We start from the raw sequence: 24,959 nt of genomic DNA on the forward strand, positions 1-24,959 counted from the left end.
CCGGCAGTGCCCAGTGCTCCTGCACACGCTGCCTACAGGGCCCAGTGCTCCTGCACACGCTGCCTACACTGCCCAGTGCTCCTGCATACACTGCCCAGTGCTCCTGCATACACTGCCCAGTGCTCCTGCACCTACTGCCTACAGGGCCCAGTGCTCCTGCATCCGCTGCCTACAGGGCCCAGTGCTCCTGCACACGCTGCCTACAGGGCCCAGTGCTCCTGCACACGCTGCCTACAGGGCCCAGTGCTCCTGCACACGCTGCCTACAGGGCCCAGTGCTCCTGCACACGCTGCCTGCAGGGCCCAGTGCTCCTGCACACACTGCCTACAGGGCCCAGTGCTCCTGCACACACTGCCCAGTGCTCTTGCAGGATTCCCACAGTGCCCAATGCTCTTGCAGAATGCCCACAGTGCCCAATGCTCTTGCAGGATGCCCACAGTGCCCAATGCTCTTGCAGGATGCCCACAGTGCCCAATGCTGCTAACCATGTGCCTTGCCTGAAATCTAGTTACACGTATAGAAAGTAGAGCAGCTACAGTACATGTCCTTTAGCAATTACCTCAGGTGCTATATAAAATATAGGGGCTCTGGTCGGCTTGCACACCTCCCCCCCTCCCCATATACAAGAAATGGTGCAGATATGTAATAGCACATTGTGCACCATATGTTCAGACGCCCTCAGGATGGATCCAGCAATACACCATTAGAAGTGCACCATGTTTACGTGATGTTACTCATTTGCATATTTACACCCCAGAGTAGAGATGCAGCGTCAGTAGCAAATACCAAATTCAAATCGCCCTATTTGTACACAATATAATAATGTAGTGAAGTGAAATGTACATACCCATCAATACCCTATTCTAGATTATTGTATTAATAAATGTGACGGTACCTGTCCAGGTCTGCGCATAGTCGCAATTACATGAACGCGTCTTCACTCGGCCGGCCCTTTCCTCTCCCGTCTCGCCTTCCCAGGTATATAGCGTTGCAGGTAGAAAATACAAAAAGATAGCTGTACAGACCTGTGTATACTTCCCTAAATGCGCGGGCCGTTACAAATACGCATTTTATTTCTGGAAATATTGATGTTCGTCTGCATTATTTATATAGAAAAAGGATAAGCAAACATCAGGTTGCCATGGGCAACACCATCATAATCTTTTGCACCAGTTATCCAAAATCTCCCTAATACAGTACAAATGGAAAGTTTCTAGAAAATAAATGGGTCACATTGGCAGATAAATGTTGCATCTAATTGCAGCTGAAGTCTAATCTCTATATTGATCCAATCTTTGGCGTGAGTGGGAGGCGCTGTATTGATGTCCAGGATCGAGCCCCCAATACTTAATGACATGCTCCAGTAGCAGGCAGGATTATGTATGTTGTGGAAAGGGGAGTCAGTGGATTAAATACTCACTTGTCTGGTCACGTGGGCAGCTCACATGGTACGGTGTCACCTGCACGTTACTTACGCTGCTCCTTGCGGAACGTCCTGTGAGAAGCCACTCGTCTTCACTCAGGAACGTCTGAGGATCGGACGAATTTAAGGTATTGATCCTGGAGAAATATATCTATGTTCCATGAGCTCACTGGATGACAGAGCAGGAAGCCTAGCCTGCCTGAAAACAGAGGCCAGTAGATGCAGAAGCAGATAATAAAGGCACAAAAATGTCATGTATGATTTTTGCTTTACCCAGCAGTAACTTTTATACCACAGACTTCCTGCATCAGGATTCCATTGTCAGTAATATTCTGTCAGAATCCTTTGGGTTGCTATGGGTCACGGCACATTATACAGCTGCTACCGCTGCATAATTTTTCATACAATCTCTATTGTTTCTCAACCAAGTAATCTTATTCTATTGTTCTCTAAAAGTAGTTTTACGGCTGTTATGTCATTTCCATGATCGGCTGTGGGTTTAGGAAAATGAGCATATGAAATATTTTCTGGGGTCTTCGTTTTAGAAAAGTTGAATACAGTATGCTAAACTTTTTGTTATCAAATACTACTGTGGGGCTGATTCACATTACTAGCTGTGTCTCCACTACTACCCAGTCTACAGGGAACGGGAGGCAGATGGTGCTTGCAGTGGGGATCTTTGTATGGAATACCACTTCTGCATACGGATCAGAGTAGCCGCATACAAGACGCATCATGTATTTTCTGTGTGCGTGTGATTGATCTCGCAATCCCTGCGTAAGAATGGGCCATCTAGTTCAGTGCTCGGTGGCCCCTATTGCAAGAGCTAAAACTTTGAATACATTTCGAATCGTGACTTAACACCGTTTATTAACCGTAAAATCAAGACGATTAGCCAAAACAATTCTTAAAAAGAAATCTGTATTGTCAGAGCAGTACACACACCCAATAAAACACTCCTCACATAGTGAAATAGAACCACTGTGCGTCTCTATGAAAGTGCCGTATTAAAAAAAATGTACTAGAATATAAAACTACTGGATACGAAGTGCAATCTCGCTTTTTTTCCAGAGCTGGATACCGACGGAGATTCAAGTTTTAGTGCTCCTCGTTCTGATTTGGCTTCCACAATGCAATCCTTCACCTAAGACGCTGAAGTCTGATTGGGGGCTTCAGACTACAGAAAAGTGCTTTAATGTTGACCAATTAAGTACCCAAGGCAGAGGGCAGCCACTTTGTGGGCTAAACAGATATTCAGATTATCAATCCAGTAGGGACTACATAGGGAAACGCACGTTTGCCCAGGATCCCCAGCTGCAATCATGACTACAGTAGCAATAGTATATAATAATACTGCTACAATCGGGTATATGCAATTGTGGTCGAATTCCCGAAATTGTCGAATTTCGGGTCATTTTCGAAAAAAAAAAAAAAAACGTCAATGCAATTCAGTGCTTTCCGTCAAAAAAACGGACTTTCAAAATTCGACTTTTTGAAATTCGACTTTTTGCAAATTCGACTTTTCTGCAATGATACAAGTGCTGCAATTCGACAAAAGCATATTCAATTCAAGTTTGGAAATTCGACAGCAGTGCTTTTAGACAGTAAATTCGTCATTTTCAATCCGCCACACTTTGGAGGGTGAAAACAATAAAAAAAAAATTAAACATGTTTTTTTTTGGTGTTTTTTTTTTTGGGAATAGCATATCTATTTATATTAGAAGGGATTAGGTACTTTTTTTTTTTTTTTTTTGGAGGCACAAGTATTATTTATATATTTTTTAAAATATTATTATTATTTTTTTTATTTTATTTTTTTAGTGCTGGAACGGGAAATTTTTTAAAAAAAATGGCGTGGGGTCCCCCCTCCAAAGCATAACCAGCCTCGGGCTCTTCGAGCTGGTCCTGGTTCTAAAAATGCGGGGGAAAATTGGGCAGGGATCCCCCGTATTTTTAAAACCAGCACCGGACTCTGCGCCTGATGCTGGTGCAAAAAATACGGGGGACAAAAAGAGTAGGGGTCCCCCGTATTTTATACACCAGCATCGGGCTCCACTAGCTGGACAGATAATGCCACAGCCGGGGGTCACTTTTATGCAGTGCCCTGCGGCCGTGGCATTAAATATCCAACTAGTCACCCCTGGCCGGGGTACCCTGGGGGAGTGGGGACCCCTTCAATCAAGGGGTCCCCCCCCCCCCCAGCCACCCAAGGGCTAGGGGTGAAGCCCGAGGCTGTCCCCCCCCATCCAATGGCTGCGGATGGGAGGCTGATAGCCTAGAGTAAAATGACAAGAATATTGTTTTTTTCCAGAAGAACTACAAGTCCCAGCAAGCCTCCCCCGCAAGCTGGTACTTGGAGAACCACAAGTACCAGCATGCGGGAGAAAAACGGGCCCGCTGGTACCTGTAGTTCTACTGGAAAAAAAATACCCAAATAAAAACAGGACACAGACACCGTGACAGTAAAACTTTATTACACACTGCTGACACACACATACTTACCTATGTTGACACGCCGACTGCCACGGTCTCCGACGATCCGAGGGTACCTGTGAAAACAATTATACTCACCTTCCAGCGTCCAGAGGTACATCCACGTCCAGAGATACATCCACGTACTTGGCAAAAAAAGAAACCGGACACACGTTCCATACCGGACTGAAAGGGGTCCCATGCTGACACATGAGACCCCTTACCCCGAATGCCAGGACACCACGTGACTCCTGTCACTGAAGTCCCTTCAGCCAATCAGGAAGCGCTACTTCCGTGGCGCTCACCTGATTGTCTGTGCGCTGTCTGTGCTGTGACAGCGCATCGCACAGCTCCGTCCATTATATTCAATGGTGGGAACTTAGCGGCTAGCGGTGAGGTCACCCGCCGGTCAGCGGCTGACCGCGGGTAACCCCACCGCTGACGGCAAAGTTCCCACCATTGAAACTAATGGAGCGGCTTTGCGATTCGCTGTCTGACAGCTCAGACAGCGCACAGCCAATCAGGTGAGCGCCACGGAAGTAGCGCTTCCTGATTGGCTGAAGGGACTTCAGTGACAGGAGTCACGTGATGTCCCGGCATTCGTGCAAAGGGGTCTCATGTGAAAGCATGGGACCCCTTTCAGTCCGGCATGGAACGGGTGTTCGTTTTCTTTTTTTAACAAGTTCGTGGATTATCTCTGGACGTGGATGTACCTCTGGACGCTGGAAGGTGAGTATAATTGTTTTCACAGGTACCCGCGGATCGTCGGAGACCGTGGCAGTCGGCGTGTCAACATAGGTAAGTATGTGTGTGTCGGCAGTGTGTAATAAAGTTTTACTTGTCACGGTGTGTGTGTCCTGTTTTTATTTGGGTATTTTTTTTCCAGTAGAACTACAGGTACCAGCGGGCCCGGTTTTCTCCCGCATGCTGGTACTTGTGGTTCGCCAAGTACCAGCTTGCGGGGGAGGCTTGCTGGGACTTGTAGTACTGCTGGAAAAAACAATATTCTTGTCATTTTACTCAAGGCTATCAGCCTCCCATCCGCAGCCTTTGGATGGGGGGGACAGCCTCGGGCTTCACCCCTGGCCCTTGGGAGGCTGGGGGGGGACCCCTTGATTGAAGGGGTCCCCACTCCCCCAGGGTACCCCGGCCAGGGGTGACTAGTTGGATATTTAATGCCACGGCCACAGGGCGCTGTATAAAAGTGACCCCCGGCTGTGGCATTATCTGTCCAGCTAGTGGAGCCCGATGCTGGTGTATAAAATACGGGGGACCCCTACTCTTTTTGTCCCCCGTATTTTTTGCACCAGCATCAGGTGCAGAGCCCGGTGCTGGATTTAAAAATACGGGGGATCCCCTGTCAATTTTTACCCCGCATTTTTAGAACCAGGACCAGCTCGAAGAGCCCGAGGCTGGTTATGCTTTGGAGGGGGGACCCCACGACATTTTTTTCCGGGTTTTTCCCCATTTTTTTAATTCGCGGCAAAATCCGGCAAATCGGCCGTTTTTCGCCCGCGGGACTGTCGAATCCGTTTTTCATTGAATATGGTGAATTCCGGCAGCCACCTGCCGGAATTCACCTGTCGAATTGTGTCGAATTAAAAAACGGCGATAATTTGCTGCGATTCGCCGTGAATTGCATATACCCCTATGTTACTAGAGCTACAGCCACAACGTGCAGTGTAAGTGATGGACTGGAGCGCCTGCATATTCCGAGTGGCATAAGTGTCTCCAGACAAGTGTGTGCTTAATCAGAGCACTGACTAGAAAGCAGCTGCCAGCAAGAAGAGACCGGCGTCTTACAATGAGGTGGGAGAACGTGTGCTTAGAAAGCTCATTTCGGTCTCCTACTAGTTGTACTATATATATTCATGATGGGATGGTTAACCTTTTCCTGACCACTTATGTTAATTAAGTTTGTTCTTTAAACTCTGTCCTAGTGTACTATAGACCTTTGGTTCTCAACTCCAGTCCTCAAATCCCACCAAACATGTTTTGTGGATTTTGTTAATCATGCACAGGTGGGTTCATCTACGTAACTGGGTCAGTAATTATCCCACCTGCTTTCACGGACATAAATCCTGAAATTATGACCTGTTCCCCAAACTTTGTATTCAGGGACCCCTAACATGGCATGTTTTACAGATCTCCTCAGTATCACTACTGAAATATTTATTTTTTATTTTATAAATGTCTACTAGTTGGACACCTTTGCACCAACTAGTACATCTGGAAACCATGCGCTGTTAGGGGTTTCTGAGGATTGCGTTTGGAAAACAGTCGTTTACAGCCGTGGTTCTCAACCTCAATCCTCCCATTTCCCAGCAGGTCATGTTTTCAGGATTGCTGTCAAGCATTAATTCATTTTGTACTACATACACTATTCAGTGTATAAGGAGACCAATGTCTACATCTATGTTCAGGGACAATGCTAGGTTCTTCTGCCACTTTCCCAGTCATGCTCCACAGAGCGGTGGGCCCTGGATTGTGGTGCCCACATCCGAAACTCCCCCTTCCCAATCATCTACACCTAACGGCTTACTGTGATCGCTGGTTCTGTGTATGTCTGGATTACATACACTCTACTTTGTAATTTGTATGAGGCAGACTATAGCTTATTAAGTGCTAATTATGCCCCCTGCATGGGCTGCCACTCTTGCTGCAAAATCAAGCATTTGGGAACAATGGTGTTTGCCCCTAAACCTGCCTCAGTGACCCCTAGTTCCTTGAGAATTAGTAATATCACCAGCTTCACCGGCAGTGTCCTAGTTCCGAGGGAATTTGCGGGTTGAATATTGGTTCAGGCCACAACATGGCTGCCTCGTGTCGTCTCTTCAGAACATCGGTTTCACAAGGGATTCATTTCCAGAATGTGATTCTGGTTTCCAGTCTGGTTGAAAAAAGTTAATATTAAAGGTCCGTGCCCATTTGGCAAAAACTCTCTTCTCTGTAATAAAGCGATGACTTCCTTTGTGTCCTTTTTCATGAGAGATATACGTTGTACATTCATCCGGTCCCTGGGGATCGTAGTAGTGATAAGGCACCAACGTGTTATTGGTGGCCCTAGAGGGAAGAAACAAAAAACATTAACACAGATCTGCCAGTGGCTCAAGTGTCCGTGATCGTTTGATAGACAAAAACACAGACGATAATGTTTAAAACGTGGTTCTCAGGCCTAGCAAAGTATTCAGGTACTATATCCAGCCAATAGCTATCCAGAGAGACCAGCAGACATTAACAAAGCCAAACGGTGGATACAATGTTGCAGGTGGGCTGACTCCTATTTAATTATGGATGTTTGTATAATGGGTAAAAGGTGTGTGGTGTCCACGGGGCCCCGCACACCCCCCTCCCTGGAGATCAGCGCATTTGCAGTAGACTTGGAGGCTGGAGACAATATAGAGCAGGGGTATTCAATTTGCGGCCCTCCAGCTGGTCTGGAACTACACATCCCAGCATGCCCTGCCAAATTTTGCTATTACGTGTATGCTAAAACTTTGACAGGGCATGCTGGGATGTGTGGTTGCACAACAGCTAAAAGGTCCAAAGTACCCCAGAAAATGTAATTAGAAAAAAAATCACACACACATATATACACTGCTCAAAAAAATAAAGGGAACATTAAAATAACACAGCCTAGATCTGAATGAATGAAATATTCTTATTAAATACTTTGTTCTTTACATAGTTGAATGTGCTGACAACATAATCACACAAAAATGATCAATGGAAATCAAATTTATTAACCCATGGAGGTCTGGATTTGGAGTCACCCTCAAAATTAAAGTGGAAAAACACACTATAGGCTGATCCAACTTTGATGTAATGTCCTTAAAACAAGTCAAAATGAGGCTCAGTAGTGTGTGTGGCCTCCACGTGCCTGTATGACCTCCCTACAACCCACACAAGTGGCTCAGGTAGTGCAGCTCATCCAGGATGGCACATCAATGCGAGCTGTGGCAAGAAGGTTTGCTGTGTCTGTCAGCGTAGTGTCCAGAGCATGGAGGCGCTACCAGGAGACAGGCCAGTACGTCAGGAGACGTGGAGAAGGCCGTAGGAGGGCAACAACCCAGCAGCAGGACCGCTACCTCCGCCTTTGTGCAAGGAGGAACAGGAGGAGCACTGCCAGAGCCCTGCAAAATGACCTCCAGCAAGCCACAAATGTGCATGTGTCTACTCAAACGATCAGAAACAGACTCCATGAGGGTGGTATGAGGGCCCGACGTCCACAGGTGGGGGTTGTGCTTACAGCCCAACACCGTGCAGAACGTTTGGCATTTGCCAGAGAATACCAAGATTGGCAAATTCGCCACTGGCGCCCTGTGCTCTTCACAGATGAAAGCAGGTTCTCACTGAGCACATGTGACAGACGTGACAGAGTCTGGAGATGCCAAGGAGAACGTTCTGCTGCCTGCAACATCCTCCAGCATGACTGGTTTGGCAGTGGGTCAGTAATGGTGTGGGGTGGCATTTCTTTGGGGGGGCCGCACAGCCCTCCATGTGCTCGCCAGAGGTAGCCTGACTGCCATTAGGTACCGAGATGAGATCCTCAGACCCCTTGTGAGACCATATGCTGGTGCGGTTGGCCCTGGGTTCCTCCTAATGCAAGACAATGCTAGACCTCATGTGGCTGGAGTGTGTCAGCAGTTCCTGCAAGATGAAGGCATTGATGCTATGGACTGGTCCGCCCGTTTCCCAGAACTGAATCCAATTGAGCACATCTGGGACATCATGTCTCACTCCATCCACCAACGCCACGTTACACCACAGACTGTCCAGGAGTCGGCGGATGCTTTAGTCCAGGTCTGGGAGGAGATCCCTCAGGAGACCATCCGCCACCTCATCAGGAGCATGCCCAGGCATTGTAGGGAGGTCATACAGGCACGTGGAGGCCACACACATTACTGAGCCTCATTTTGACTTGTTTTAAGGACATTACATCAAAGTTGGATCAGCCTGTAGTGTGTTTTTCCACTTCTACTTTGAGGGTGACTCCAAATCCAGACCTCCATGGGTTAATAAATTTGATTTCCATTGATCATTTTTGTGTGATTTTGTTGTCAGCACATTCAACTATGTAAAGAACAAAGTATTTAATAAGAATATTTCATTCATTCAGATCTAGGAGGTGTTATTTTAGTGTTCCCATTATTTTTTTGAGCAGTGTATGTATATATATATATATATATATATATATATATATATATATATAATGCGTATGTGCGCTCATAGAGCATTAATTATAAATGACGGCTTGTTTGTATGCTCACAAGCCTTTAATTACCTCTAGAATATAATTAATTGACTTTTCCTAAGACTTCTTTATATTAAACAGGGTCACTGGGAAAATGCTTACAGAACATAATGTGATATTCTCTCAGTATTCTTGCCCCAAATATAGTATAGAGCAATTTAATTTCCTCGGGTATATGAGATATATTGCGGTAAACGCCTTCAAAAGTCAAACTGTCGAACTGTATAATAATATTGAGCTGTAATCATAATCTGGAACCTAAAAATTTACATCCTGAATCAATATCTGGAGCGAGTGATGAATATACAGCCAGTCAGGCATATAGCGGAATATTAAGATTGAGCTACAGTCTATCCACAAGGAATACATCCGAGAACGGAATTCTAATCAGCGGACATATGCGGAACATCTGTCTCTTTCCCTTTCAATGTATTCGCAATATTAAATACAACGTTAGAGTTAATTGTGTTTAGGAAGAAATCAAGAAAAATGAAATCCAAGAAAAAGCTGCAAATAATTTCTACATGTGAAGTGCAACAAGAGGGGGGTTCCGGCTAACAGTGACGCAGTCTTGTGCGCTGGCCCAGCAAAGAGATTAATGGGGAGTGTGGCTGGTGACTTATACATTCAACAGTCTGTAAATTTGCAGGTGTAAAAGACCATTTAATAGGATTCCTGTGTCCTGAAATTATATTTCTCTGACGTCCTAGTGGATGCTGGGACTCCGTCAGGACCATGGGGAATAGCGGCTCCGCAGGAGACAGGGCACAAAAGTAAAAGCTTTAGGATCAGGTGGTGTGCACTGGCTCCTCCCCCTATGACCCTCCTCCAAGCCTCAGTTAGGTTTTTGTGCCCGGCCGAGAAGGGTGCAATCTAGGTGGCTCTCATAAAGAGCTGCTTAGAGTAAAAGTTTTGATAGTTTTCTTATTTTCAGTGAGTCCTGCTGGCAACAGGCTCACTGCAACGAGGGACTTAGGGGAGAAGAAGTGAACTCACCTGCGTGCAGGATGGATTTGCTTCTTAGGCTACTGGACACTAGCTCCAGAGGGACGATCACAGGTACAGCCTGGATGGGTCACCGGAGCCGCGCCGCCGACCCCCTTGCAGATGCCGAAGTAAGAAGAGGTCCAGAAACCGGCGGCTGAAGGCTTTTCAGTCTTCATGAGGTAGCGCACAGCACTGCAGCTGTGCGCCATTGCTCTCAGCACACTTCACACCAACGGTCACTGAGGGTGCAGGGCGCTGGGGGGGGTGCCCTGGGCAGCAATGTTAATACCTTTTCTGGCTAAAAAGAATACATCACATATAGTCCCTGAGGCTATATGGATGTATTTCACCCCTGCCAGGTCTCAGAAAAAACGGGAGAAGAGCCCGCCGGAATAGGGGGCGGGGCCTATCTCCTCAGCACACAGCGCCATTTTCCCTCACAGAACTGCTGGTGGGAAGGCTCCCAGGCTCTCCCCTGCACTGCACTACAGAAACAGGGTTAAAACAGAGAGGGGGGGCACTTATTTGGCGATATGATTATATATTAAGATGCTATAAGGGAAAACACTTATATAAAGGTTGTCCCTGTATAATTATAGCGTTTTGGTGTGTGCTGGCAAACTCTCCCTCTGTCTCCCCAAAGGGCTAGTGGGGTCCTGTCCTCTATCAGAGCATTCCCTGTGTGTGTGCTGTGTGTCGGTACGTGTGTGTCGACATGTATGAGGACGATGTTGGTGAGGAGGCGGAGCAATTGCCTGTAATGGTGATGTCACTCTCTAGGGAGTCGACACCGGAATGGATGGCTTATTTAAGGAATTACGTGATAATGTCAACACGCTTCAAGGTCGGTTGATGACATGAGACGGCCGGCAAACAAATTAGTACCTGTCCAGGCGTCTCAAACACCGTCAGGGGCTTTAAAACGCCAATTTACCTCAGTCGGTCGACATAGACACGGACACTGACTCCAGTGTCGACGGTGAAGAAACAAACGTATTTTCCTTTAGGGCCACACGTTACATGTTAAGGGCAATTAAGGAGGTGTTACATATTTCTGATACTACAAGTACCACAAAAAAGGGTATTATGTGGGTGTAAAAAAACTACATGTAGTTTTTCCTGAATCAGATAAATTAAATGAAGTGTGTGATGATGCGTGGGTTTCCCCCGATAGAAAATTATTGGCGGTATACCCTTTCCCGCCAGAAGTTAGGGCGCGTTGGGAAACACCCCTTAGGGTGGATAAGGCACTCACACGCTTATCAAAACAAGTGGCGTTACCGTCTCCAGATACGGCCGCCCTCAAGGAGCCAGCTGATAGGAGGCTGGAAAATATCCTAAAAAGTATATACACACATACTGGTGTTATACTGCGACCAGCTATCGCCTCAGCCTGGATGTGCAGCGCTGGGGTGGCTTGGTCGGATTCCCTGACTGAAAATATTGATACCCTTGACAGGGACAGTATTTTATTGACTATAGAGCACAGAGAGATATTTGCACTCTGGCATCAAGAGTAAGTGCGATGTCCATATCTGCCAGAAGATGTTTATGGACACGACAGTGGTCAGGTGATGCAGATTCCAAACGGCACATGGAAGTATTGCCGTATAAAGGGGAGGAGTTATTTGGGGTCGGACCTGGTGGCCACGGCAACAGCTGGAAAATCCACCTTTTTTACCCTAAGTCACATCTCAGCAGAAAAAGACACCGTCTTTTCAGCCTCAGTCCTTTCGTCCCCATAAGGGCAAGCGGGCAAAAGGCCAGTCATATCTGCCCAGGGATAGAGGAAAGGGAAGAAGACTGCAGCAGGCAGCCCATTCCCAGGAACAGAAGCCTTCCACCGCTTCTGCCAAGTCCTCAGCATGACGCTGGGGCCGTACAGGACCCCTGGATCCTACAAGTAGTATCCCAGGGGTACAGATTGGAAATTCGAGACGTCTCCCCCTCGCAGGTTCCTGAAGTCTGCTTTACCAACGTCTCCCTCCGACAGGGAGCCAATATTGGAAACAATTCACAAGCTGTATTCCCAGCAGGTGATAATCAAGGTACTCCTCCTACAACAAGGAAAGGGGTATTATTCCACATTATATTGTGGTACTGAAGCCAGACGGCTCGGTGAGACCTATTCTAAATCTGAAATATTTGAACACTTACATACAAAGGTTCAAATCAAGATGGAGTCACTCAGAGCAGTAATAGCGAATCAGGAAGAAGGGGACTATATGGTGTCCCGGGACATCAGGGATGCTTCCTCCATGTCCCAATTTGCCCTTCTCACCAAGGGTACCTCAGGTTCGTGGTACAGAACTGTCACTATCAGTTTCAGACGATGCCGGTTGGATTGTTCACGGCACCCCGGGTCTTTACCAAGGTAATGGCCGAAATGATGATTCTTCTTCAAAGAAAATGGACGATATCCTGATAAGGGCAAGGTCCAGAGAACAGTTGGAGGTCGGAGTAGCACTATCTCAAGTAGTTCTACGACAGCACGGGTGGATTCTAAATATTCCAAAACCGCAGCTGTTTCCGACGACAATTTGCTGTTCCTAGGGATGATTCTGGACACAGTCCAGAAAAGGGTGTTTCTCCCGGAGAAGAAAGCAAGGGAGTTATCCGAGCTAGTCAGGAACCTCCTAAAACCAGGAAAAGTGTCAGTGCATCATTGCACAAGGGTCCTGGGAAAAATGGTGGCTTCTTACGAAGCGATTCCATTCGGCAGATTTCACGCAAGAACTTTTCAGTGGGATCTGCTGGAAAAATGGTCCGGATCGCATCTTCAGATGCATCAGCGGATAACCCTGTCTCCAAGGACAAGGGTGTTTCTTCTGCGGTGGTTGCAGAGTGCTCATCTACTAAAGGGCCGCAGATTCGGCATTCAGGACTGGGTCCTGGTGACCACGGATGCCAGCCGGAGAGGCTGGGGAGCAGTCACACAGGGAAAAAATTTCCAGGGAGTGTGATCAAGTCTGGAGACTTCTCTCCACATAAAACAATGCTCTAAGCTTAGCAAGACCTCTGCTTCAAGGTCAGCCGGTATTGATCCAGTGGGACAACATCACGGCAATCGCCCACGTAAACAGACAGGGCGGCACAAGAAGCAGGAGGGAAATGGCAGAAACTGCAAAGATTCTTCGCTGGGCGGAAAATCATGGGATAGCACTGTCAGCAGTTTTCATTCCGGGAGTGGACAACTGGGAAGCAGACTTCCTCAGCAGGCACGACCTCCACCCGGGAGAGTGGGGACTTCATCTGGAAGTCTTCCACATGATTGTGAACCGTTGGGAAAGACCAAAGGTGGACATGATGGCGTCCCGCCTGAACAAAAAACTGGACAGGTATTGCGCCAGGTCAAGAGACCCTCAGGCAATAGCTGTGGACGTTCTGGTAACACAGTGGGTGTACCAGTCGGTGTATGTGTTCCCTCCTCTGCTTCTCATACCCAAGGTACTGAGAATTATAAGACGTAGAGGAGTAAGAACTATACTCCTGGCTCCGGATTGGCCAAGAAGGACTTGGTACCCGGAACTTCAAGAAATGCTCACAGAGGACTCATGGCCTCTGCCGCTAAGAAGGGACTTGCTTCAGCAAGTACCATGTCTGTTCCAAGACTTACCGCGGCTGCGTTTGACGGCATGGCGGTGGAACGCCGGATCCTAAGGGAAAAAGGCATTCCGGAAGAGGTCATTCCTACCCTGGTCAAAGCCAGGAAGGAGGTGACCGCACAACATTATCACCACATGTGGCGAAAATATGTTGCGTGGTGTGAGGCCAGGAAGGCCCCACGAAGAAATTTCAACTCGGTCGATTCCTGCATTTCCTGCAAACAGGAGTGTCTATGGGCCTCAAATTGGGGTCCATTAAGGTTCAAATTTCGGCCCTGTCAATTTTCTTCCAGAAAGAATTGGCTTCACTTCCTGAAGTCCAGAAGTTTGTCAAGGGAGTACTGCATATACAACCCCCTTTTGTGCCTCCAGTGGCACTGTGGGATCTCCACGTAGTTCTGGGATTCCTCAAATCACATTTTAAACCGCTCAAATCTGTGGATTTGAAATATCTCACATGAAAAGTGACCATGCGGTTGGCCCTGGCCTCGGCCAGGCAAGTGTCAGAATTGGTGGCTTTGTCTCACAAAAGCCCATATCTGATTGTCCATTCGGACAGGGCAGAGCTGCGGACTCGTCCCCAGTTTCTCCCTAAGGTGGTGTCAGCGTTTCACCTGAACCAGTTTATTGTGGTACCTGCGGCTATTAGGGACTTGGAGGACTCCAAGTTGCTAGATGTTGTCAGGGCCCTGAAAATATAGGTTTCCAGGACGGCTGGAGTCAGGAAAACTGACTTGCTGTTATCCTGTATGCACCCAACAAACTGGGTGCTCTTGCTTCTAAGCAGACGATTGCTAGTTGGATGTGTAGTACAATTCAGCTTGCACATTCTGTGGCAGGCCTGCCACAGCCAAAATATGTAAATGCCCATTTCACAAGGAAGGTGGGCTCATCTTGGGCGGCTGCCCGAGGGGTCTCGGCTTTACAACTTTGCCGAGCTGCTACTTGGTCAGGAGCAAACACGTTTGCAAAATTCTACAAATTTGATACCCTGGCTGAGGAGGACCTGGAGTTCTCTCATTCGGTGCTGCAGAGTCATCCGCACTCTCCCGCCCGTTTGGGAGCTTTGGTATAATCCCCATGGTCCTGACGGAGTCCCAGCATCCACTAGGACGTCAGAGAAAATAAGAATTTACTTACCGATAATTCTATTTCTCGTAGTCCGTAGTGGATGCTGGGCGCCCATCCCAAGTGCGGATTGTCTGCAATACTTGTACATAGTTATTGTTACAAAAATCGGGTTATTATTGTTGTGAGCCATCTTTTCAGAGGCTCCGCTGTTATCATGCTGTTAACTGGGTTCAGATCACAGGTTGTACAGTGTGATTGGTGTGGCTGGTATGAGTCTTACCCGGGATTCAAAATCCTTCCTTATTGTGTACGCTCGTCCGGGCACAGTATCCTAACTGAGGCTTGGAGGAGGGTCATAGGGGGAGGAGCCAGTGCACACCACCTGATCCTAAAGCTTTTACTTTTGTGCCCTGTCTCCTGCGGAGCCGCTATTCCCCATGGTCCTGACGGAGTCCCAGCATCCACTTCGGACTACGAGAAATAGAATTATCGGTAAGTAAATTCTTATTTTTACTACTAAAACCATGAATATGCATTCATAAAAAGTAATTACGTCCCCTCGTTTTTCAATTAAGGTTTATAGATTTGAACCAAGATTCTTTAATGGGAATCCGTCTATTTTTTTTTTCTTCCAATTCATGTCCCCTTAATAACATATATTATTGTCTTCACTGCCGACGTGTGGCTTAATTGCCATTTAAAAACACAAAATGGGACAAAATAATCCCCATCCAAACTGCCCTTCTCCCCGAAGAAGCAGCCATTCTTGGGCGATACACCACACACACCATTTCCCATAATACAAAACTGATGAAGATAAAACGTACAGGTCGCCCTCACGCCAATTCCTACATTCCACAGGCCAAGCGCGAGGAGCCGAATAAACATTTACAACGAGCGGTGTAAAGAAAAATGATTTGGATATCAAAAGCGTAACACCCTGAGATCAGGTCCCATAACTTTACACTGAACAAACTTTTACCCTCAGCCTAAAAGTATATAATATAATATTTCTGGACAACAAAAGGTAGGTGCCATTTTGTTTTGCCCAGCTACAGTATCTCCATAAACACCAACAGAACAGCACCACCCAATGGCCGGGTTATGCCGAAAAATACCAAAGTATCTGCCAAACACTAATATTTATTAAAATAAATATCCCAAGAATCTTAAATACATATGTAAGGATTCCAGAAGCCATTGAGGAGTTGCAGGACCATATCTATACTCAAGGCTGCAACCAAACCCTGAGGCATACCTCCGCACAGTACCAGTTTGGGAGGACTGTGCCGCCATTCTTGAGAACTGGAGGTTCATTCCGATTTCCAGATGCAGGAAATAAAGGGGTGTTTCTTGACATTTTAAATATGTAATTGTACCATAGGGACTATGACACAAGTGGCACCCCTACTCCAAGAATAAGTTATAATTCGAGAGAAGTGATGTCACTCCTGTAACATATAAGTGATGACATCACTACCCATCAAATATAAGGACATATTTAACATATACTTTTCACAAATGCGATTTCATTTTTAGTATTTGGTCTCATTGTCCTATGCCTCATACTTAAGAGTTTAGCACACCCCATTTCAAGTAGATATAGACATTTTTTTAAATGTTAACGCCTACAATTGGGTGGGGCCTATTTTCTTGCATGCTGATTGACGACCGGATTGGGCGAATGCAATAACCTTTGGCGACACTGACCTTGCCAGCCAACTGTACAACAAGCGTCTGTGTATTCCAGATCTAGGTATAAATAACATTTGCTTTCCGCCCCATAAATCCGTTCTCGCAATGTCTGCTGATAGATTGTTGCATTTATTTAATTTTCCTCTTTTCCCAGCTCTGCCATTCCTCGGTTCATTGACTCCTCAGCATTACTTCCAACACCTTTGAGACGTCCTTGGTAAGAACAGATCTCTTTAGTTCCGTGGCAGTGATTACGCGGAATCGTTTCTCTCCTAATTAATACTTATCGTCGACAGCCGTTATAGCGTTCTAATCCTAACGAGGTAGCACTCTAAATAAGGATTAATACAGAGATCAGGCGAGTGTAGAACAGGCTCCGACGTTGGTGACATTGCCTGAAGTCGATAGGAAAGCAATCTCTGCTAACTAGTAGCCCATGTTATGTACTTAGCCCCGGCTGGCCTGCCAGGTGTAATGGGGGGGGGGGGTTGGTTTAGATCAGGCATGTCTAAACTGCGGCCCTCCAGCTGTTGAGAAACTACATATCCCAGCATGCCCTGACACAGTTTTAGCATTCTCTGATAGCAAAACTGTGTCAGGGCATGCTGGGATATGTAGTTTCACAACAGCTGGAGGGCCGCAGTTTGGACATGCCTGGTTTAGATGAATGGCATTTCAACCTCTGATCTCTGGACATCTGATAACCAAGGGGACCCTTCACCCGTGTTGTGCGGAGCTTCTGTTACTGGGACACCAGCCAATCAGCTCCTAGCTGCCATGTTACATCTGGGGTAGGGAAAAATCAATCTATGGTCCAGATTTATCAAGCCTTGCAGAGTGATAAATTGCATGGTGATAAATTGTCTGGTACTTTATCACCAAACAATCAGCTCCCAACTGTCATGTTACAGGCTGTGTTTAAAAAATGACAGGAGCTGATTGGTTGGTACTTTATCTCTCTCCAAGGTTTAGTACATCTCCCCCCTAAGACACCTCCTGAGCATCTGTAAAATACAAGTCCTTTTGCAGGGATAAATGCTTTGTAAGTCCCCTCCCTGAACTGGGGCCACCCCCATTATTATACTGTCAGTAATCACGTGTGACAAATGAATCCCACTTTCTGGCTGCATAACTAAGCACATGAAAAGGCTCCCTCCGCATCCTGATCTGCACGGACCAATCAGAGGTTGTGAAATTGTGCACCCCCTCCGAGGCCGCAATATTGTCCTGCATATACACACACTCCCATATCAACGGTGCAGTCGTGTATAGGTGCGACATGTCGCCATAGGTGCACAAAGTGTGACAACATTTCAAGGAAGGACATTAGGACACGTGCTGGCTATTGTGCTCATTCTCCCACATGTAACAATTGGGGGCCTCCCCTGGAACCTACACCTGAAGCCCACGCCACCCTGACCACAACCTGGTCCACCCACGCCCCTGCCCCGGATCTCAGCAGAAGGACAGAATTAAAGGTATGATGGTATTTTCATGGTGTCATTTCAGATGTGTAAATCAGGACAGGGGTTGTCGTTGTCACTATGACTGGTGCTAAGGCTGCCTCAGTGCACCCCTCCTAATCCCTCCTCACTGCTGTGCGCTGCAGTGGAAGGACGCAGCGGACAGCAGAGGAGATATCGCCCAACGTTCTGACCTGATCGGGACAAAGTGTCCCAATGGTGATAGCAGGACTGGGAGGCAGATGTATTAACCTGGAGAAGGCATAAGGAAGTGATAAACCAGTGATATGTGCAAGGTGATAAAGGCACCAGCCAATCAGATCCTAACTGTTAATTTACATATTGGAGCTGATTGGCTGGTGCCTTTATCACCTTGCACATATCACTGGTTTATCACTTCCTTATGCCGTCTCCAGGTTAATACATCTGCCCCTGAACCCTGAAACCAGGACTATATCGCCTTCATCAGGACTGTTGTCAGGCATGACATTATAGAGTGTAGACTGCTCCTCCGCTCCCAGCACCCGGCCATCAGCGGTACACCTCCGAGTGCTGGGTGACCGGGCGATTAGTGAGCAGAGGGGAGAGAACCCCGCACAGTCACCCTGGGGACTGGAGATTTACCTGCAGAAGTCTGGAGGAACCATCCCGTAGACATCGATCCGGTCACAGAGCTCTAGAGCAATGGACACCGTGAACCATCCCGTGCTCAGCCAAGTGTTCGTAACCTTCCTGAAAGAGACGGGTAAAGTCACGTTAGTATACACTGATAACAAGGAGCACATACGTGTGCAGGCGCATAGACTACAGGGAGCACATACGTGTGCAGGCGCATAAATAACTGTGAGCACATACATGTGCAGGCGCATAGGTTACAGGGAGCACATACGTGTGCAGGCGCATAAATAACTGTGAGCACATACATGTGCAGGCGCATAGGTTACAGGGAGCACATACGTGTGCAGACGCATAGGTTACAGGGAGCACATACGTGTGCAGGCGCATAGATTACAGGGAGCACATACGTGTGCAGGCGCATAGATTGCAGGGGCATAGATTACAGGGAGCACATACGTGTGCAGGCGCATAGATTACAGGGAGCACATACGTGTGCAGGCATATAGATTACAGGGAGCACATACGTGTGCAGGCACATAGATTACAGGGAGCACATAGGTGTGCAGGCGCATAGATTACAGGGAGCACATACGTGTGCAGGCGCATAGATTACAGGGAGCACATACGTGTGCAGGCATATAGATTACAGGGAGCACATACGTTTGCAGGCGCATAGATTACAGGGAGCACATACGTGTGCAGGCATATAGATTACAGGGAGCACATACGTGTGCGGGCATATAGATTACAGGGAGCACATACGTGTGCAGGCGCATAGATTACAGGGAGCACATACGTGTGCAGGCACATAGATTACAGGGAGCACATACGTGTGCAGGCGCATAGATTACAGGGAGCACATACGTGTGCAGGCATATAGATTACAGGGAGCACATACGTGTGCAGGCATATAGATTACAGGGAGCACATACGTGTGCAGGCGCATAGATTACAGGGAGCACATACGTGTGCAGGCGCATAGATTACAGGGAGCACATACGTGTGCAGGCGCATAGATTACAGGGAGCACATACGTGTGCAGGCGCATAGATTACAGGGAGCACATACGTGTGCAGGCATATAGATTACAGGGAGCACATACGTTTGCAGGCGCATAGATTACAGGGAGCACATACGTGTGCAGGCATATAGATTACAGGGAGCACATACGTGTGCGGGCATATAGATTACAGGGAGCACATACGTGTGCAGGCGCATAGATTACAGGGAGCACATACGTGTGCAGGCACATAGATTACAGGGAGCACATACGTGTGCAGGCATATAGATTACAGGGAGCACATACGTGTGCAGGCATATAGATTACAGGGAGCACATACGTGTGCAGGCGCATAGATTACAGGGAGCACATACGTGTGCAGGCGCATAGATTACAGGGAGCACATACGTGTGCAGGCGCATAGATTACAGGGAGCACATACGTGTGCAGGCGCATAGATTACAGGGAGCACATACGTGTGCAGGCGCATAGATTACAGGGAGCACATACGTGTGCAGGCGCATAGATAACAGTGAGCACACACATGTGCAGGCGCATAGATAACAGTGAGCACACACATGTGCAGGCGCATAGATAACAGTGAGCACACACATGTGCAGGCGCATAGATAACAGTGAGCACACACATGTGCAGGCACATAGATAACAGTGAGCACACACATGTGCAGGCACGTAGATAACAGTGAGCACACACATGTGCAGGCACGTAGATAACAGTGAGCACACACATGTGCAGGCACATAGATAACAGTGAGCACATACAATGAAGTGAGATCCGGTACGCGGTGTCACATAAAGGTCACTGCCGCACAGTGCGTTTAGTTTGCTCAGTGCCGCTGCTCTCGCTATCACCCTACACCGTGTCCTGCCCGGCTGATGATGGAAATGGAGCCACCACGTTATGTAGATTACACAGAGCACGGAGTCAGGCTTTCCCCAGGTAACCTAGCGGCAAGGGAACCAGTATTAGCCTGCTACAATACTAGCAAGCAGCCAGGTCATCTGCCCCTATAGCTCAGCGACTGGTCCCTATAGGGAGTGTAGGGAAATGTAATCGTGTACTGCACATATTATCCATCATTAACCCCTTATTCTCCATCAGTAGCAGCGCATCCATCAATCTTCAGCCCCTCATTCTTCATCAGCAACCTCTGATCCATCAATCATCAGCCCCATAGCCATCAATCATCAGCCCCTCATCCCCCATCAGTAGCCCCTCATTCTCCATCAGCAACCCCTTATCCATCAATCATTAGCCCCATAGCCATCAATCATCAGCCCCTCATCCCCCATCAGTAGCCCCACATCCATCAATCATTAGCCCCTCATCCATCAATGATTTGACCCTCATCCATCAATCATTACCCCTCATCCATCATTAGCCCCACATCCATCAATCATCAGCCCCTCATCCCCCATCAGTAGCCCCTCATCCATCAATCATTAGCCCCTCATCCATCAATCATTAGCCCCATAGCCATCAATCATCATCCCCTCATCCCCCATCAGTAGCCCCTCATTCTCCATCAGCAACCCATCATCCATCAATCATTAGCCCCTCATCCATCAATCATTAGCCCCATAGCCATCAATCATCAGCCCCTCATCCCCCATCAGTAGCCCCACATCCATCAATCATTAGCCCCTCATCCATCATTAGCCCCACATCCATCAATCATCAGCCCCTCATCCCCCATCAGTAGTCCCTCATCCATCAATCATTAGCCCCACATCCATCAATCATTAGCCCCACATCCGTCAATCATTAGCCCCACATCAGTCAATCATTAGCTCCTCATCCGTCAATCATTAGCCCCTCATCCGTCAATCATTAGCCCCATATCCGTCAATCAGTAGCCCCACATCCGTCAATCATTAGCCCCTCATCCGTCAATCATTAGCCCCTCATCCGTCAATCATCAGCCCCACATCCGTCAATCATCAGCCCCACATCCGTCAATCATCAGCCCCACATCCGTCAATCATTAGCCCCCTCATCCGTCAATCATTAGCCCCTCATCCGTCAATCATTAGCCCCCTCATCCGTCAATCATTAGCCCCTCATCCGTCAATCATTAGCCCCTCATCCGTCATTAGCCCCTCATCCGTCATTAGCCCCTCATCCGTCAATCATTAGCCCCTCATCCGTCAATCATTAGCCCCTCATCCGACAATCATTAGCCTCTCATCCATCAATCATTAGCCCCACATCCATCATTCATTATACCCTCATCCGTCAATCATTAGCCCCTCATCCGTCAATCATTAGCCCCACATCCATCAATCATTAGCCCACATCCGTCAATCATTAGCCTCTCATCCATCAATCATTAGCCCCTCATCCGTCAATCATTAGCCCCTCATCCGTCAATCATTAGCCCCTCATCCGTCATTAGCCCCTCATCCGTCATTAGCCCCTCATCCGTCAATCATTAGCCCCTCATCCGTCAATCATTAGCCCCTCATCCGACAATCATTAGCCTCTCATCCATCAATCATTAGCCCCACATCCATCATTCATTATACCCTCATCCGTCAATCATTAGCCCCTCATCCGTCAATCATTAGCCCCACATCCATCAATCATTAGCCCACATCCGTCAATCATTAGCCTCTCATCCATCAATCATTAGCCCCTCATCCGTCAATCATTAGCCCCTCATCCGTCAATCATTAGCCCCTCATCCGTCAATCATTAGCCTCTCATCCGTCAATCATTAGCCCCTCATCCCCCATCAGTAGCCCCACATCCATCAATCATTAACCCCTCATCCGTCAATCATTAGCCTCTCATCCATCAATCATTAACCCCTCATCCGTCAATCATTAACCCCTCATCCGTCAATCATTAGCCTCTCATCCATCAATCATTAGCCCCACATCCATCATTCATTATACCCTCATCCGTCAATCATTAGCCCCTCATCCGTCAATCATTAGCCCCACATCCATCAATCATTAGCCCACATCCGTCAATCATTAGCCTCTCATCCATCAATCATTAGCCCCTCATCCGTCAATCATTAGCCCCTCATCCGTCAATCATTAGCCCCTCATCCGTCATTAGCCCCTCATCCGTCATTAGCCCCTCATCCGTCAATCATTAGCCCCTCATCCGTCAATCATTAGCCCCTCATCCGACAATCATTAGCCTCTCATCCATCAATCATTAGCCCCACATCCATCATTCATTATACCCTCATCCGTCAATCATTAGCCCCTCATCCGTCAATCATTAGCCCCACATCCATCAATCATTAGCCCACATCCGTCAATCATTAGCCTCTCATCCATCAATCATTAGCCCCTCATCCATCAATCATTAGCCCCTCATCCGTCAATCATTAGCCCCTCATCCGTCAATCATTAGCCTCTCATCCGTCAATCATTAGCCCCTCATCCCCCATCAGTAGCCCCACATCCATCAATCATTAACCCCTCATCCGTCAATCATTAGCCTCTCATCCATCAATCATTAACCCCTCATCCGTCAATCATTAACCCCTCATCCGTCAATCATTAGCCTCTCATCCATCAATCATTAGCCCCACATCCGTCAATCATTAGCCTCTCATCCATCAATCATTAGCCCCTCATCCATCAATCATTAGCCCCTCATCCGTCAATCATTAGCCCCTCATCCGTCAATCATTAGCCTCTCATCCGTCAATCATTAGCCCCTCATCCCCCATCAGTAGCCCCACATCCATCAATCATTAACCCCTCATCCGTCAATAATTAGCCTCTCATCCATCAATCATTAACCCCTCATCCGTCAATCATTAACCCCTCATCCATCAATCATTAGCCTCTCATCCATCAATCATTAGCCCCTCATCCGTCAATCATTAGCCTCTCATCCGTCAATCATTAGCCCCTCATCCCCCATCAGTAGCCCCACATCCATCAATCATTAACCCCTCATCCGTCAATAATTAGCCTCTCATCCGTCAATCATTAGCCTCTCATCCGTCAATCATTAACCCCTCATCCGTCAATCATTAGCCCCTCATCCGTCAATCATTAGCCCCTCCCCTGTCAATCATTAGCCTCTCATCCGTCAATCATTAGCCCCTCATCCCCCATCAGTAGCCCCACATCCATCAATCATTAACCCCTCATCCGTCAATCATTAGCCTCTCATCCATCAATCATTAACCCCTCATCCGTCAATCATTAACCCCTCATCCGTCAATCATTAACCCCTCATCCGTCAATCATTAACCCCTCATCCGTCAATCATTAGCCTCTCATCCGTCAATCATTAACCCCTCATCCGTCAATCATTAACCCCTCATCCGTCAATCATTAGCCTCTCATCCATCAATCATTAACCCCTCATCCATCAATCATTAACCCCTCATCCGTCAATCATTAGCCCCACATCCATCAATCATTAACCCCTCATCCGTCAATCATTAGCCTCTCATCCATCAATCATTAGCCCCTCATCCATCAATCATTAGCCCACATCCGTCAATCATTAGCCCCTCATCCATCAATCATAAGCCCCTCATCCGTCAATCATTAACCCCTCATCCGTCAATCATTAGCCTCTCATCCGTCAATCATTAACCCCTCATCCGTCAATCATTAACCCCTCATCCGTCAATCATTAGCCTCTCATCCATCAATCATTAACCCCTCATCCATCAATCATTAACCCCTCATCCGTCAATCATTAGCCCCACATCCATCAATCATTAACCCCTCATCCGTCAATCATTAGCCCCTCATCCATCAATCATTAGCCCCTCATCCATCAATCATTAGCCCACATCCGTCAATCATTAGCCTCTCATCCATCAATCATTAGCCCCTCATCCGTCAATCATTAGCCCCTCATCCGTCAATCATTAGCCCCGCATCCGTCAATCATTAGCCTCTCATCCGTCAATCATTAGCCCCTCATCCGTCAATCATTAGCCCCTCATCCCCCATCAGTAGCCCCACATCCATCAATCATTAGCCCCTCATCCATCAATCATTTGCCCCTCATCCATCAATCATTAGCCCCTCATCCATCATTAGCCCCACATCCATCAATCATCAGCCCCTCATCCCCCATCAGTAGCCCCTCATCCATCAATCATCAGCCCCTCATCCCCCATCAGTAGCTCCTCATCCATCAATCATTAGCCCCACATCCATCAATCATTAGCCCCACATCCGTCAATCATTAGCTCCTCATCCGTCAATCATTAGCCCCTCATCCGTCAATCATTAGCCCCTCATCCGTCAATCAGTAGCCCCACATCCGTCAATCAGTAGCCCCACATCCGCCAATCATTAGCCCCACATCCGTCAATCATTAGCCCCACATCCGTCAATCATTAGCCCCCTCATCCGTC

At 47.4% G+C, this 24,959-nt stretch overlaps 1 protein-coding gene across 1 annotated transcript in view; it reads right to left on the reverse strand.

Annotated features, from left to right (window-relative positions):
* Positions 1-5,325: 5,325 nt before the first annotated feature.
* The window catches only part of ST6GALNAC5 (ST6 N-acetylgalactosaminide alpha-2,6-sialyltransferase 5), a 253,028-nt gene continuing 233,394 nt past the window's right edge, over positions 5,326-24,959 (reverse strand). The window contains exons 4-5 of the mRNA XM_063939047.1: positions 18,595-18,702; positions 5,326-6,958 (exon numbers count right to left, since the gene is read on the reverse strand). Coding sequence (XP_063795117.1) covers positions 6,730-6,958; positions 18,595-18,702 — 337 coding nt within the window. The 3' untranslated portion in view covers positions 5,326-6,729. The remainder of the gene's footprint in view (positions 6,959-18,594; positions 18,703-24,959) is intronic.

Source organism: Pseudophryne corroboree, chromosome 9, assembly GCF_028390025.1.
Source record: "Pseudophryne corroboree isolate aPseCor3 chromosome 9, aPseCor3.hap2, whole genome shotgun sequence".
Classification (NCBI taxonomy): domain Eukaryota; kingdom Metazoa; phylum Chordata; class Amphibia; order Anura; family Myobatrachidae; genus Pseudophryne; species Pseudophryne corroboree.